This window comes from Cebus imitator, unplaced genomic scaffold (assembly GCF_001604975.1).
Source record: "Cebus imitator isolate Cc_AM_T3 unplaced genomic scaffold, Cebus_imitator-1.0 Scaffold140, whole genome shotgun sequence".
Lineage (NCBI taxonomy): Eukaryota > Metazoa > Chordata > Mammalia > Primates > Cebidae > Cebus > Cebus imitator.
In genome coordinates, this window is record NW_016107455.1 from 2331427 (window position 1) to 2347355 (window position 15929).

General features: G+C 36.4%; 1 protein-coding gene across 10 annotated transcripts in view; it reads left to right on the forward strand.

Moving 5' to 3' along the window:
* Positions 1 to 15929, forward strand: part of NF1 (neurofibromin 1) — a 305276-nt gene that overhangs the window by 153811 nt on the left and 135536 nt on the right. For 9 of the 10 annotated variants that reach the window (XM_037743332.1, XM_037743335.1, XM_037743336.1 and 6 more), the window contains 13 exons: positions 402 to 557; positions 1735 to 1984; positions 2520 to 2593; positions 2829 to 2912; positions 4649 to 5089; positions 5462 to 5601; positions 5909 to 6031; positions 6512 to 6595; positions 7753 to 7869; positions 8373 to 8554; positions 8674 to 8885; positions 10941 to 11102; positions 11240 to 11343. In XM_037743332.1, the coding sequence (XP_037599260.1) occupies positions 402 to 557; positions 1735 to 1984; positions 2520 to 2593; positions 2829 to 2912; positions 4649 to 5089; positions 5462 to 5601; positions 5909 to 6031; positions 6512 to 6595; positions 7753 to 7869; positions 8373 to 8554; positions 8674 to 8885; positions 10941 to 11102; positions 11240 to 11343 (2129 nt within the window). The remainder of the gene's footprint in view (positions 1 to 401; positions 558 to 1734; positions 1985 to 2519; positions 2594 to 2828; positions 2913 to 4648; positions 5090 to 5461; positions 5602 to 5908; positions 6032 to 6511; positions 6596 to 7752; positions 7870 to 8372; positions 8555 to 8673; positions 8886 to 10940; positions 11103 to 11239; positions 11344 to 15929) is intronic. The other variant, XM_037743333.1, reaches the window with a different exon arrangement.

The following is a 15929-nucleotide window of genomic DNA, read 5'->3' on the forward strand; positions in this document are numbered from 1 at the left end:
GAACTTAATCTAAAGAGTGAATTTTCTAGTTATCCCAACATGGCACAGGATAAAATCTTATGGAAAAAAATTTTGTCATTGAGATCGAATTATAGTTTTCATACAGTAGATTTATTTCGTTGATGTTTTACTTGTGTTTATGTTAGACTTAATTTATATTTGTAGAATCTACTGTTTCAGATGATTTAGAGAATGAGAAACTGAAAGAAATTTTAAAGACATTTAAGTAAACATTATTTGTCCTAATGGGTTTTTAGTGAATCTCCTTCAAGGTGGGGCATAGAGATTGAGAGGAGGAGGGGTTTTCTAGGAGAGTCTCAAACAGGAAAACAACTCAAATAAGTGTTTATTACTCTTGGTTGTCAGTGCTTCCATAAAGCTTATTTATTTCTTTTTTCTAGCAGGCAGATAGAAGTTCCTGTCACTTTCTGCTTTTTTATGGGGTAGGATGTGATATCCCTTCTAGTGGAAATACCAGTCAAATGTCCATGGATCATGAAGAGTTACTCCGTACTCCTGGAGCCTCTCTCCGGAAGGGAAAAGGGAACTCCTCTATGGTCAGCTTCTTTTGTAATTTTCCTGTATCATCATGTGTGCTCTATTTGTTTTCTGAATAAACTTTGGTAAATGTCATCTAGGTAACATAGTGGAATGCTGAAGAACTGTGTAGACTTTAGTTCTATCACTGCTCTTTGTGGAACTTTGGACAAGTCCTTAACATCCTTGCTCATCAGTTCTTCAACTTTAGAACTGATGAATGGGGACAATAATAATTCCTGCCCCAGAGTTGTTGTGAGGGTTAAATAAAAGGATGTGTAAATAGCACTTGACACTTACAAGCTATTTCTGATCAACGTAATTATTATAAACCTCCCCCACATAAAAAAGAAGCCGTTCATAGCACAGAAGTATAGAAGTTGTATCAGCTAACAAAGGTACAGATTTACAGGGATAAAAACAAAGTATTTTGCTTCATGTTAAAGATAAGTGTTTCTGTGATTTGTGTTTGTGTGTATAATTTCTTTTAAATACAAATCATATTTCAAGTAAAAATATCAAATCACTACAGAAGAGTTTATTTTCCAAACCAAAACATTTTTCACCCATAATTTTTAATATAATTTTCTGTTAAGGGAAAAAAAACATGTAAGCAGTATGGTATTTACTGTTGTCTGCTTTACTTGTAGAATTTGCATTTATTTTGTCAATTATTTTCTCCATTTCATGTTTGGGGAATAGTAATTCAGAATCAGGTATATCTTCTACAGCAATATTTAGTTCTTGTTTATGCCCTTGTTAAAGTGAGTACTGCAGTGTACTTATTTTATTACTTCCCTATAGCAAATAGATAGAATTTCCTGTTACTTCCTTTTTTTCCTGTCATTTCTAATTCACTGGGAAGTACATTATATCATTACTGCAGTAGTTTTATGTTATGGTGTTTTACCTGTCCATGTTAGAATCAGTTTACATGTCTGGAATCTGGAATAGGATAATGCCTATTTGATTTGACTTGGATAGATAGTAGCATTATGTTGGTCCAGATAATCTCATTTCTCATTTGGACAAGATGTTTTGGGGTTTGAAAAATTTCTGTAATGATTAAAGGAAAAAGCTCTTGTGAGTTACTGTATACTGAGATATTTATACACACACATACAGTTTACTGCATTGTTGGGTTTTATACATAATTACCCAAGTTACAGATACACGCCTTCCACCCTTGACTCTCAGGATAGTGCAGCAGGATGCAGTGGAACCCCACCAATTTGCCGACAAGCCCAGACCAAACTAGAAGTGGCCTTGTACATGTTTCTGTGGAACCCTGACACTGAAGCTGTTCTGGTTGCCATGTCTTGTTTTCGCCACCTCTGCGAGGAAGCAGATATCCGGTGTGGTGTGGATGAAGTGTCAGTACATAACCTCTTGCCCAACTATAACACATTCATGGAGTTTGCCTCTGTCAGCAATATGATGTCAACAGGTAAATGCGAATAGCGGTTTTTTTTACTTAGTCTGCCTCAAAGCCCCTGGCATCTGATTGTGAGAATGTATTTAAGGTTACTGCTTTGTAAGTTTCAGGGGAAATTCAAGTAGCTTACTTGAAATCCTTTTCTGAACAAAGTAAGATGAAAATAAATAGCATTTGAACTAAACTGTTAGTCTCTCACTGAATTTTTAATATGCTGTACATTTTTAAAATAACTGGCAGTATATGTTACCATCAATTATGATTATGTAATTTATTCTGCCTACGTTGTAGATGGTGAAGTTTTACACACATTGGCATATGTTTTGAGTAAATTATAGGTGGGAACAGCTATTTTATGCCATTCCAAGATAAAAGTCCAAGATAAGTACCTTTCCTGTGAGGTTAGTAAAAGGAAGTTTTTTGCTTTATCATTTGAAGCATTTGTTCTGCTCCTCCTACTCTGCCTTTTGAGTGGGGCTTATCAGGTTCTCCATTGGCAGGCAGGGCTCCAAGTGCAATAACTTGATTTGCTCTTGTATTTGCTTAGGAAGAGCAGCACTTCAGAAAAGAGTGATGGCACTACTGAGGCGCATTGAGCATCCCACTGCAGGAAACACTGAGGTAGGCCCTTCACAACAGAAACACCCCTCCCAGGCCCCCCACCCTCAATTTTGGAAGCCTCTTGTTACATATGTGTGATCAGGAATAGCTTTTGAAGTAAATCCAAGATATGTGCATATTACAAGTATAATATCTGAGTACTTAATATACATCAAGTTTGAAACTTGGCTGTTGCTGATTGGTGTTTAATTTTAGACTTAAAGTTGCTTTCAAGTGATAATTGCCTTCATTTTAGGCTTGGGAAGATACACATGCAAAATGGGAACAAGCAACAAAACTAATACTTAACTATCCAAAAGCCAAAATGGAAGATGGCCAGGTAAGTGTGTAAAGTTGACTGTTGTCTGTTACCTGAACTGCTAAATATATGTACTTCACTTTGGCAATCTTTCGTGTGTCTCTCAGTATAGTAAGCATATAGTTGTCTGAAGACTGATACTTAGTTGTGATTTATCTAGACCTGTACTTTGTAACACGGTAGCCACTAGCTACATGTGACTATTTAACTTAAATTTTAACATAATTAAAATTTAGTTTCTCAGTCATATACTAGCCACATTCCAAGTACTCAGTAGCCACATATGACACTTACTCTATTGGACAGCAGAAAGAGAAAATGTTTCCATCATCACAGAAATACTGGGCAGCACTGCCAGAGACTATTTGTTGCAGAGACCATTTCTTTACCCTATATTGCTGATTTTCCCTTCATCAGGGTGTTTCACAAAATTTTCAGAAAAGGAGCAACAGAGGTAGAGAAAAATTAACATGGAAACAATTCATTTTGCTATTTTGTTAGGTGTTCTAATTAAGGAATGTCTTGGGCAGAAGATTAAACCCATAGATTAGATGAAATTTTAAAATGTGGACAGTTCATTCAACTATTACTATTGACTGTAATATCTATTACTTTGGAAATTAATGATCAGTTGGTGTTTGTGTGTATTTGATTTGTAATATTTGTATTGCTCTCATTTTTAGGCAATTTATAAAAACTGGTTATTCCTCCATTGTTTTTTCTGTCATGCTTAATTACAATAAGAAAAGAGTTATATTTTTATAAAACAAAATTTTGTACCTAATACCTTTATTTGGAGGGGACATGTAGCTTTAGAATGAAAGCTTTTGGGGGGATAACTGTTTAATATATAATTACATACCATATCATTCACCCTTTTAAAGTGTCCAATTCAGTGACTGTTTTTTGTATATTCAGAGTTGTGCAACCATCACCACAATCGGTTTTAAAACAATTTCATTAATTGAGGAAAAAACCCTGTACCCTTTAGCTAGCTCTGCCTCTAGCCCCCTCCCTCACTTTCTTGCCTCTCCCCATCCACTTCTCCAGCCCTAGGCAATCACAAATTACTTTCTGTCTCTGTAGATTTGCCTATTCTGGATATTTTCTATAAATGGAATTGTAGAATATATGGGCTTTTGTGGTAGCTTCTTTCACTTAGCATAATGTTTCCAAGGTTCATCCATGTGAAATCAAAGGTTTTTTTTGTTTTGTTTTGTTTTGGTTTTTTTTGAGATTGAGTCTTGCTCTGTAGCCCAGGCTAGAGTGCAGTGGCGCAATCTTGGCTCACTGCAACCTCCACCTCCCTGGTCCCGGTTCAGGCAATTCTCCTACCTCAGCCTCCCAAGTAGCTGGGATTACAGGCATGAGCCACCATGCCCAGCTAATTTTTGTATTTTTTAGTAGAGACAGGGTTTCACCATGTTGGCCAGTCTGGTCTTAAACTCCTGACCTCGTGATCTGCCTGCCTCAGCCTCCCAAAGTGCTGGGATTACAGATGTAAACCACTGCACCTGGCCGAAATGAAAGCTTTTTAAAACAAATTTGATACTTGGGTGATTATATTAGTGTAGCTATGACAAAAATAAATCAGTGGCTCTTTAAAAATTTATTTGGTAATTTGGGGGTTTTATTTTAACTTTTTTTTTATACTTTTTGTACTTTTGTCATGGAAGAAATGTTGGATAAAGAGTAATTTGTCAAGTCTCAACTAATTCAGGTTTAATTCATGCTTTGCACAAAAATTTTGTGTTTAGGCTGCTGAAAGCCTTCACAAGACCATTGTTAAGAGGCGAATGTCCCATGTGAGTGGAGGAGGATCCATAGATTTGTCTGACACAGACTCCCTACAGGAATGGATCAACATGACTGGCTTCCTTTGTGCCCTTGGGGGAGTGTGCCTCCAGCAGAGAAGCAATTCTGGCCTGGCAACCTATAGCCCACCCATGGGCCCAGTCAGTGAACGTAAGGGTTCCATGATTTCAGTGATGTCCTCAGAGGGAAACACAGATACACCTGTCAGCAAATTTATGGATCGGCTGTTGTCCTTGATGGTGTGTAACCATGAGAAAGTGGGACTTCAGATACGGACCAATGTTAAGGATCTGGTGGGTCTAGAATTGAGTCCTGCTCTTTATCCAATGCTATTTAACAAATTGAAGAATACCATCAGCAAGTTTTTTGACTCCCAAGGACAGGTAATGTGTTCTCTTCTTTATATTTCACCTTTCCCTATGAATAGATTGACTTGTTTGAAATAATGAAGCCTTTTTCTTTCAGATTATTTAAATTAGGTACTCATAGTTTTTAAAAATTGCCAAAAAATTGCAGAAAGAAGAGTCATCTCAATGTAGGGGCCAGCTTGCTTCTTAGGAACTCTAGTGTGTAAGGGTGCCTGAGGGTATAAATGCCTTGTGTATGCATATGAGTGTCTGCGTTTATCTGTATGCTTGTTTTGTTGTGTGCCTGTGTGCCTGTTTGTGTGTTTAGGTCAGTCAGTTTCATCTCTCTAGGGGGTATGTCTTCTGTGCATTGATGGCAAATCATTAATGTATTTGTTCTTTCTATAGGTTTTATTGACTGATACCAATACTCAATTTGTAGAGCAAACCATAGCTATAATGAAGAACTTGCTAGATAATCATACTGAAGGCAGCTCTGAACATCTAGGGCAAGCTAGCATTGAAACAATGATGTTAAATCTGGTCAGGTAAGCGTTCTGCTGAAATGTAGCAGAAACATATTTTAAGAGATAAGAAAAACCTCTTACACATTGATATTGGTAGTAATTGATAAACTAATTTGCCATTCTTTACTGCATACAAACTAGGGTGTGACAATAAGGTAACCAGAAGTTGTGTATGTTCATAAATATCTTAACAAAGATATTTATGAGATAAATAAATATCTTATTGTTTTCAAACTTCAATTCATTTTACTTGACAACTAAAGTATTTTGAATGCCTTCTCTTTTGCATATATCTGATCATTTTTTTATTGTTTCTATGTCTATATAGATATGTTCGTGTGCTTGGGAATATGGTCCATGCAATTCAAATAAAAACGAAACTGTGTCAGTTAGTTGAAGTAATGATGGCAAGGAGAGATGACCTCTCATTTTGCCAAGAGATGAAATTTAGGTGAGTTCTCAAAAGAGCAATGTAGGGTCTTGTAAATCTTAATATGTTAAGTGACATACAGAAAAAGACTAAGTATCTGGTTATTGGTAGAAAGGAAGACAAAAATAAGAGCAATTTACATGTTTGTTTTTCTCTGTATCTCTCCTCAAATTTCCCTAAGCTTTGTGCCTGTGGCAGTGCTCCCTTTTTCTAAAACTGTGCTACACTTGAGCTAAGATTTGATTCTGTTTCCCATCTGATACCATAACTAAGGGCCGTTATGGAGGCTAAATATCCACATTGCTTGTTCCCTTTTGATTTTTGTGTCTGTGATAGCAGTATCTCTTTTATAAAGTCATCATGTCACCTGGGTTATCTGGCAAATTATTTACACTATAAGAAATCTTACATGACTAAAGGTGTGTGTGTTTGTGAGTGTGTGTGGAGGGGGGAGCTTCAAAAAAATTGTTTGCTGTTTCTCTTTTCTCCATCATTCTATAGGAATAAGATGGTAGAATACCTGACAGATTGGGTTATGGGAACATCAAACCAAGCAGCAGATGATGATGTAAAATGTCTTACAAGGTAAATAAGAGAATGACCTATTAGTGGGTTTTACTGTGAGAATTATCACTACTTCATTACAGCTTTATACTTGTATTTTATGCATATTTAAACTTTTTAGATGTGAAACTTTTGTGTTTGAAATATATGAAGACACTAATTTTTATTACTACTTTTTTTTGACTGAGACTTTCATTAAAAATAAATGTGAGAGAACAATATGTTTGGGAAGTTAGTGTTGTCAGTTTATGAAGAATAGTCTACAGTTATTGGGAAATAAGATACATAAAGCCTCAGATTGAATTTATGTTATGATTAGATAGAAAAAGATAAAGGTATTATTTGAGGAACTCATTGTGATGAATCTTTCGAAGAAATAATTGATTTTCTGATTCAAGCACTAGAGACAGAAGAAAAGGAAGTAATTAAGTCTGCTTTAATGATAAATACTTATTGACACATATTAGAAAGTGATAAAACACGATGGACTGTATAATAAGCATTCACATATGTTTCTTTGACCAAGCCTAGCTTTATAATACAGTTATCTCTCAATATCTGTCAGGGATTAGGTCCAGGAACCACCCCCCAAATCCCTGCCCACAACTCACTCCCATGAGCATTAAAATCCACAGATGCTCAAATCCCTGTTATAAAATGTCATAGTATTTGCATATAAACTATGCACATCCTCCCATATACTTTAAATTATCTTTAGATTACTTATAATACCTAATGCAGCATAAATGTTATATAATATCCTATATTGCTTGGGGAATAATGACAAAGAAAAAAAATCTGTACATATTGAGTACCTATGTACAGATGAAACCCTACTTTTTTTCCCCCTCCAAATATTTTCAGTCCATGGCTTATTGAATCCATGGATATAGAACTCACTGATACAGAGGGCCAATTGTACATACTTCTGACTTAAGGTAGTCATTTTGCCAAGATTACTATGTAGAAAGTTAATATTGCCTTCTCCCCATTTGAGATGTTTTTATATTTTGGGGTCTTCATATTAACTCAAATTATTTGGGTTGTGCTAATAATTTGTTTAGTGAAGTAGGTAGTTCCTAAAGTTTATATCTGTTAATAGGAGGTTTATTTGAGGAGAAGTGAAAGAGCCTGAAAGATTTCTGGTCTCTAATTTTTTTTTTTTTTTTTTTTTTCAGAGATTTGGACCAGGCAAGCATGGAAGCAGTAGTTTCACTTCTAGCTGGTCTCCCACTGCAGCCTGAGGAAGGAGATGGTGTGGAATTAATGGAAGCCAAATCACAGTTATTTCTTAAGTAAATTTCAGTCACCAAAAACCACAAAGCAAAAAGCAAATAAATCTCCTTCACACACACAAAAACAAACAATATTCCTCACGACAGAAGTAGGATAGGAAAATAACTGTGTTTTTTTTTTATTTTTAAAGAAAATATGATCAGTAAAATTTTGCTTATAATAAAACCCAGATTGCTTCATTAAGTTATTTACAAAAGTGACATTGTCTAAGCTTTCTGGACCACAAATTTTATATACTAACCATCAAAAGTGACACATTTACCAGGAAACATTGCATCTATTTGATGTTTATGTTATAAAAGGTATACTAGGCTATATCAGGTAAAATCATGTCCAACACAGCACACTTCATAATGAGCCTGGCTGATTATCCCGAGAGAGGAGAGAAGCAGTTAATCGAGGACCAGTCATAACTTGCACATGTTATTGTTTTGGAATATCTGGTTAGCTTTCTAGTTGATGTGGACTTTGCTATGTAAAGGTCATTCTTTTTATTTCTCAGATACTTCACATTATTTATGAACCTTTTGAATGACTGCAGTGAAGTTGAAGATGAAAATGCACAAACAGGTGGCAGGAAACGTGGCATGTCTCGGAGGCTGGCATCATTGAGGCACTGTACAGTCCTTGCAATGTCAAATTTACTCAATGCCAATGTAGACAGTGGTCTCATGCACTCCATAGGTGAGATCAAATGAAAATTTCATATAGAAATACAAAACCTACAAAACTGGCATGTAAGATAAGCAAAAAATTACTCCAGCAAGGTCATGTTAATAAATTTGCATGTTTGTCCACACCAGGTTTAGGTTACCACAAGGATCTCCAGACAAGAGCTACATTTATGGAAGTTCTGACAAAAATCCTTCAACAAGGCACAGAATTTGACACACTTGCAGAAACAGTATTGGCTGATCGGTTTGAGAGATTGGTGGAACTAGTCACAATGATGGGTGATCAAGGAGAGCTCCCTATAGCTATGGCTCTGGCCAATGTGGTTCCTTGTTCTCAGTGGGTAAGTGCATAGAGTAAATGGGGAAGAAAAATGCCTAGTACATAGCACATCCTTCAGAATATATTTGTTCAATAAATGTTTGTTGAATGAATTGATAAAATTTTAGAGCCAGAAGAAGTCTTAGATGTTTAGTTAGGTGACTTTTCAGCTGTAGGGAAGTGGTTGGCACTCCTAGACCTGACTAGTGAGTCTATATCATTTTATCCCACTGAAAATTCTGTTTAAACACTGATTAAGAATCACTGATCTACTCTGGTGTCTTCATATATTTAAAATAAGGTGGTTAGGTTAAACCTAATTTCAGTTGTTGCAACGCTGGAATTGTAATCCACGATTTGTGCCTGTTCACTACCTCCGGTTTGCTGTTCTTTTTCCCATGATGTGTTATACAGCTTTTTAAAAATGTAAGCACTGTATTTTCATTTGATATTACGATATTGTTTGTTTTAAACACCAAAGACATCATATGGCTATTAGGTCTCTTAGTTTAATGAAAAATTTTCCTAAAATCACATCATTCTTAATACACACTAAAACATTGAGAAGGGTTGTTCCTTTCCAGCAAAGGATATATCCTTCCAGCAAAGGATGTTTGCTTTTTAGTGTACCAAAAATCATTTCAGTTATAGTAAATTATAACTAGTAAGGTAATCTGTCATCGTAGATTTGTTTCTGCTTAAAGCTGTAGGATCATATTTATTATATCTGTACTTAAAATTCAAACTCCTTATTCTGTCTTACAAGGCTCTACCTGATCTGGGCCCTGACACATCTCCAACATCGTCTTAGGCCATTTTCCTTCTTGTTCACCAAAGCCATGCCAGCTACCGTTCTGTACCTCCTTTGTGTTAGACTTGTTTCTGCCTTGCTGCTGTTACCACCTGAAATGTGTCTCCTCTGGTATTTTATTTTGGTGAGAACACTTAGTATGAGATCTATAGCTACAATGCTACACCGTACATCTCTAGAACAAACTTTGTATAACCGAAATTTTATACTCATTGATTAGCAACAGCTCCAAATTATTGAAATCTTCTTGAAGTCTAAAATTAGTTCACAAATGTTCAAATGTTTTGAAAATGGAAATTCTGAATTTTATTACCACCTGCCTATAATTAGCACTCAAAATACTCAGTAATTTTCTTAATAATTGTTCATTTCAAGTAGCTTTAATTCATTGAGTTTTATATTAAATGACTTTGAGAAGGAATTTTCTATTAGGCCAGATCTCATCTATCACATTATTGTAATCCGGGGACGAGGGAAGAATTGGAGAGCTATGGACCATGATCCTGACCTTTGTTGTTAACTGCTTGAGGATTGAGGCATCTTTTTATGGCTACCCCCATTCTCTATAAATTTCTTCTTATGTAATTAAACAGTGATTTACTATTAGATCATTTTTCTTGAGTGTACCCAAAACTGCTTTAATACAGGGAGTTATAAAAGATGTCATTTAGGTAATAGATAGGAATTTCAGCCCTCATCCCTATCCCCCTAGCTTTATATGTAAATCTGGCTGATCTCTGGGTTCTGAATGCCCAATTCCTTTTCTTCCTGATTTCTCAAAAATTCTATAGTCTTTCTAATTTTGTCATGTCTCTGCCTAGTCTATGCTCTGTATTCAGAGTTTCCCTGACTATACGAGAAGAGAGTAGAACTCTTCTGATCATCAGTCTTATTTCTGATCTGTGTAAATGCTTGTACAAATCAAACTAAACTCTTTGCTATCCTCTTCTATTTCTGCTCTCTTTCATTTTGTGATATAATTTGAGTTGAGTCCTGGAGATTTCGTCTGCTGGTAAAGCCTAGGCCTCTCTTAATAGCTTTCACCAGTTGATCCTTGGAATTAACAGCTGTTGTAGACATCATGTATAGTCATCTTTCATAAACAATGTACACAGATAAATCTCAGGAGAAATATTAATGTCACCATTTGCCTTAATTTAGCAAGGGGTTGTCAACTTTGGGTTTACATTTTTGCTACTCTTCAGCTTTCTCCCTGAGAACAAAAATGGGATTATTTGCACTAACCTGATTTTGTTTTGTTCTCAGGATGAACTAGCTCGAGTTCTGGTTACTCTGTTTGATTCTCGGCATTTACTCTACCAACTGCTCTGGAACATGTTTTCTAAAGAAGTAGAATTGGCAGACTCCATGCAGACTCTCTTCCGAGGCAACAGCTTGGCCAGTAAAATAATGACGTTCTGTTTCAAGGTTTGTATCATTCATTTCGTGTGTGTGTGCGCCAAGGTATGTCAAATAATGTACAGATTGTGCAGAGCTGACTGTCTTCTTTTAAGGTAAAATATATGTAGCAGATATAATAAACTCCTACTCATGCATTTCTATAGGTATATGGTGCTACCTATCTACAAAAACTCCTGGATCCTTTATTACGAATTGTGATCACATCCTCTGATTGGCAACATGTTAGCTTTGAAGTGGATCCTACCAGGTTTGTCATCTTTTCACATAAAACTGCTTTTTTTTTTTTACTAGCACTGCATGAAGCAAGGCCCTTATAATTTCTCCCTTTGATCATTAAAATTAGTTTTTAATTATAAAAGTTATATGCATTTACACTTTTCTTTAATGATATATGTACATTTTTTTTTAGGTATCCTTTTTTTTTGCCTTATATCCAGGGACAGACTGGAGAAAAGTGTCTTTGACTTCCACCTCCAGAGACTGTTACTAGTTAAGTCTGTTCCTCTGTCCTTTTTCCATGCATTTACATATTCATATACAGTCACTTGCATGTGTATTCTAACTCACTTCTTCTATTAGGAGGTATGACTTAGGAGAAAGGAAAGAGGCTGAAAGGTAATGCTGGGTGCAGTTTGTTTATTTTTCATTTCTTTTTTTAATTTAAGACAGTGTCTCACTCTACTGTCCAGGCTGGAGTGCAGTGGTGTGGTCTTGGCTTACTGCAACCTTCACCTCCTGGGTTAATGCGATTCTCCTGCCTCAGCCTCCTGAGTAGCTGGGATTAAAGGCGCACACCACCATGCCCAGCTATTTTTTTTTTCTTTTTTTGTATTTTTAGTGTGGTGTTTCACCATATTGGCCAGGCTAGTCTTGAACTCCTGACCTCAGGTGATCCGCCCGCCTTGGCCTCCAAAAGTGCTGGGCTTACAGGTGTGAGCCACCACATCCAGCCCAGAGTGCAGTTTAAACCACCATTTCTGTGAAGCTTTCTCTGCCTGTTACCAGATACTACCCATACATACACTACCCACAAACAAAAAAATATGCTTTGTTCTGTTCTGCATACTGCCATTGTAACAATTGAGACAATTTATTTTATGAGTTTAGCTCCCCTCTAGACTGTTGGCTCTTATACATTTTTACATCTTTATATCCTTCCATGAGTATTTAGCATGGTATCTGCCTTAGAGTGAACATTTTATAAATATTTGTTAAATGAATGAATTTTAACTGAGTATCTTACATTTGCTTTTTCTAAGCCACATGGTAAGATGTTCTTTTCTTTCAGTTAGAACTTTATTTTTTACTTTTAAGTTCAGAGCTTCTTGATGGTTGGTTTCTTCCTAAATAATTATTATTCGACAACTGTATATTAGTTGATATTTATGGCTCTGCATTTGCTGAAGTATGAACTGTAATATCTATTCAGAACTCCAGCACTAAGCCAATTTTTGTTAAAATAGTTAAAAACTTAAGAGCAATATTTTATATTTTTATTTATTATTTATTTTATTTTTTTAGCCCCCACCCCTGCTCTACTATTATTTTTTTTTGAGATAGGATCTCACTCTGTCACCCAGGCTGGAGTGTGGTGGCACCATCTTGGCTCACTGCAACTTTCCTGCCCAAGACCCAAGTGATCCCCCCACCTCAGCCTCCCAAGTAGCTGGGATTACAGCCTTGCACCACCACACAGGGCTAATTTTTGTGTTTTGGTAGAGATGAGGTTTTCCTATGTTGCCCAGGCCGGTCTCAAACTCCTGGACCCAAGAGATCCACCCACCGTGACCTCCTAAAGTGTTGGGATTACAGATGTAAGCCACTGTGCCTGGCCAAAGCAATGCTTTTTAAAGCCTCGTATTTTCTTGCCATTAAGCACTTTCAGTTTTTTTTCTTGACAACTTCTCATGTCTCCCTTTTTTTTTTTTTTTAACAATTATCAAGTATATATAATACATTATTACTGATTATTATGTTAATTTTGTGCCCTACAACTTTATTGAATCTTATTAAGCAATTTTACTTTCTAAAGATTAAAGAATTACTTAGTGAGAGAGTGAACTAACTGCCTCAAATAAATCTACTATACAAAGTGCTGTGGTCCAGATAAAAGAACTAGATGGCAAACAATACTCAGGTTGCTTAAAATCAGACTGAGGCCAGTCTGACATGTAAAGAGCTTGAAGGTCGACACTCCCATGTTCACAACATGAAAAAAAGCTGAAAAACTGAAAATCAGTAGCTCTTAGATCCATCGGAGAATTTAGGTCCACTCCAAAAACTGAACACGCAGGTAAATACAGAGAATCATGGCTTAACAGGAGAAGAAGCTTCTGGAGCCGGTAACTGGTAGGAAAGCTTAGATCTTAATTGATGAATTGCTGAAGACTGAGCATTTAACACTCCTGGGGGCCTAGTCTTACAAGAACTCCTGCACCTTTGTGAATTTTACCTCCAGAAGTCTCACCAGGCTCTCATGGTGAAGATAGAAGAAAAATCCTTATGCCTTGCAGGGAGGGGGGAAAAGTATCCATTTAAAAATATGCCCACAGTGTTCTGTTATCCCTAACAAAGGTCTGCCCTCAGGAGAAATTACTTTACCAGAGCTTTATTTGACTTAGAATTCTGTTAACCACCTCCAGCCCCCTCTAGCATTTCTGTAAGAAGGGGAGAAAAAAGGCTAAGAAACTCTTTGCAGGTCACACTTTAAGGAATTTGGCCCAATAAAACAATGGAGATATAATCAGATTATAGAGTACTTCCCTTCCCCAATATCCCTATTAACGGGGAAACCTAGAGACAATAAAACAGACAAAAATAAGGGCATTGGAGGAAATGGACAGCTACAGCTACAGCAGACATTAAACATAACCCAACTTCTGGGCATTAACAGAATGCCTCACACTAAAGGTCTGTTTACCTCAGCTCCTGTTACCCAATACATCTTGTCTGGCTTTCAACAAAAAATTACAATGCATGCTAACCAAGACGAAAAATCAGTCTGAGAAGACAAAGCAAGCCTGACTCAGACTCAGATGTGGCAAGATGTATTGGAATTTTGGAATTGTCATACTGGGAATTTAAAATAACTAATATGCTAAGGGGTTTAATGGAAAATGGACAGTATGTAAGAACAGATGGGTAATGTAGGCAGAGACATGGAAACTAAGAATCAAGAGAATGCTAGAGGAAAAAGCTGTTAACAGGGAGAATTCCTTTGATAGGCTTATCAGTAGTGTGCGCACCACTGAGGAAAGAATCAGTGAATTTGAAGTTAAATCAAGAGAAACTTTCAAACTGAAATGCAAAGATGAGCAAAAACTAAATGAATATGAAGATACACCTTGTCAAAATTTGTGGGCTGTAATAAAGGCAGTTGCTTGAGGGAAACTTACAGTGTTAAATGTTATGTTAGAAAGGAAAATCTAAAATGAATGATCTGAGTTCTCACCTTAGAAAACTTGAGAAAGAAGAGCAATACCTAAAGCAAGAAGGGGGAAAAATCAGAAATCAATGAAATTAAAAATAGGAAAACAATAGAAAAAAAATTAATGAAACCCAAAACTGGACCTTTTTATTTTTTAATTTTTATATTTTGTGAGTACATAGTATGTATATTTATGGGGTACATGAAATATTTTGATACATACAGTGTGTAACAGTCACTTCAGGGTAAATGGGGTGTCTATCACCTCAAGCACATATCCTTTCTTTTTTTTTTTTTTTTTGAGACAGAGTTTCGCTCTTGTTACCCAGGCTGGAGTGCAGTGGTGCTATCTCGGCTCACTGTAATCTCCACCTTCCGAGTTCAAGCAATTCTCTTACCTCAGCCTCCCGAGAAGCTGGGATTACAGGTGCCCGCCACCACACCCAGCTAATTTTTGTATTTTTAGTGTAGACGGAGCTTTACCATGTTGGCCAGGCTGGTCTCAAACTCCTGACCTCAGGTGATCTGCCTGTCTTGGCCTCCCAAAGTGTTGGGATTACAGGTGTGAGCCATCATGCCCAGCTTTCTTTATGTTATGAACAATCCAATTATACCCTTTAAGTGATTTTTAAATATACAGTAAATTCTTGTTGACTGCAGTCACCTTGTGCTATCAAATAGCCAGATCTTATTCATACACTTCTGTATATATTAACTATCTCCACTTTCCCCTTTCCCATTCCCCACTACACTTCCCAGCCTCTGGGTAATTATCAATTTACTGTCTATCTTCATGAGTTCAATAGTTTTCATTTATTTAGCCTTCACAATAAATGAGAGCATACGAAGTTATATTTCTTTGCCTGGCTTTTCACTTAACATCATAACCTCCAGTTCCATCCATATTGTTGCAAATGACAGGATCTCATAATTTTCTGTCTGAATAGTACTCCATTGTGCATACGTCCCACATTTTCTTTATCCGTTTGTTTGCTGATGAACACTGAAGTTGCTTCCAAATTTTGGCTATTGTAAATAGTGCTGCAACAAACATGGGAGTGCAGATATCTCTTCAATATACTGATTTCCTTTCTTTTCGGTATATACCTAGCAGTGAGATTTCTGGATCATATGGTAGTTTTATTTTTAGTTTTTGAGGAACCTCCAAATGGTCCTCCATCATATTATACTAATTTACATTCCTGCCAACTGTGTATGAGGGTTCCCTTTTCTCACTTTTCTCCTTGTTGCCATTTGTTATTGCCTGTCTTTTGGATAAAAGCCATTTTAACTAGGGTGACGTGATGTCTCATTGTAGTTTCGATATGCATTCCTCTGATGATCAGTGATGTTGAGCACCTTTTCATGTGCCTGTTTGCCATTTGTGTCTTTTTTTTTTTTTTTTT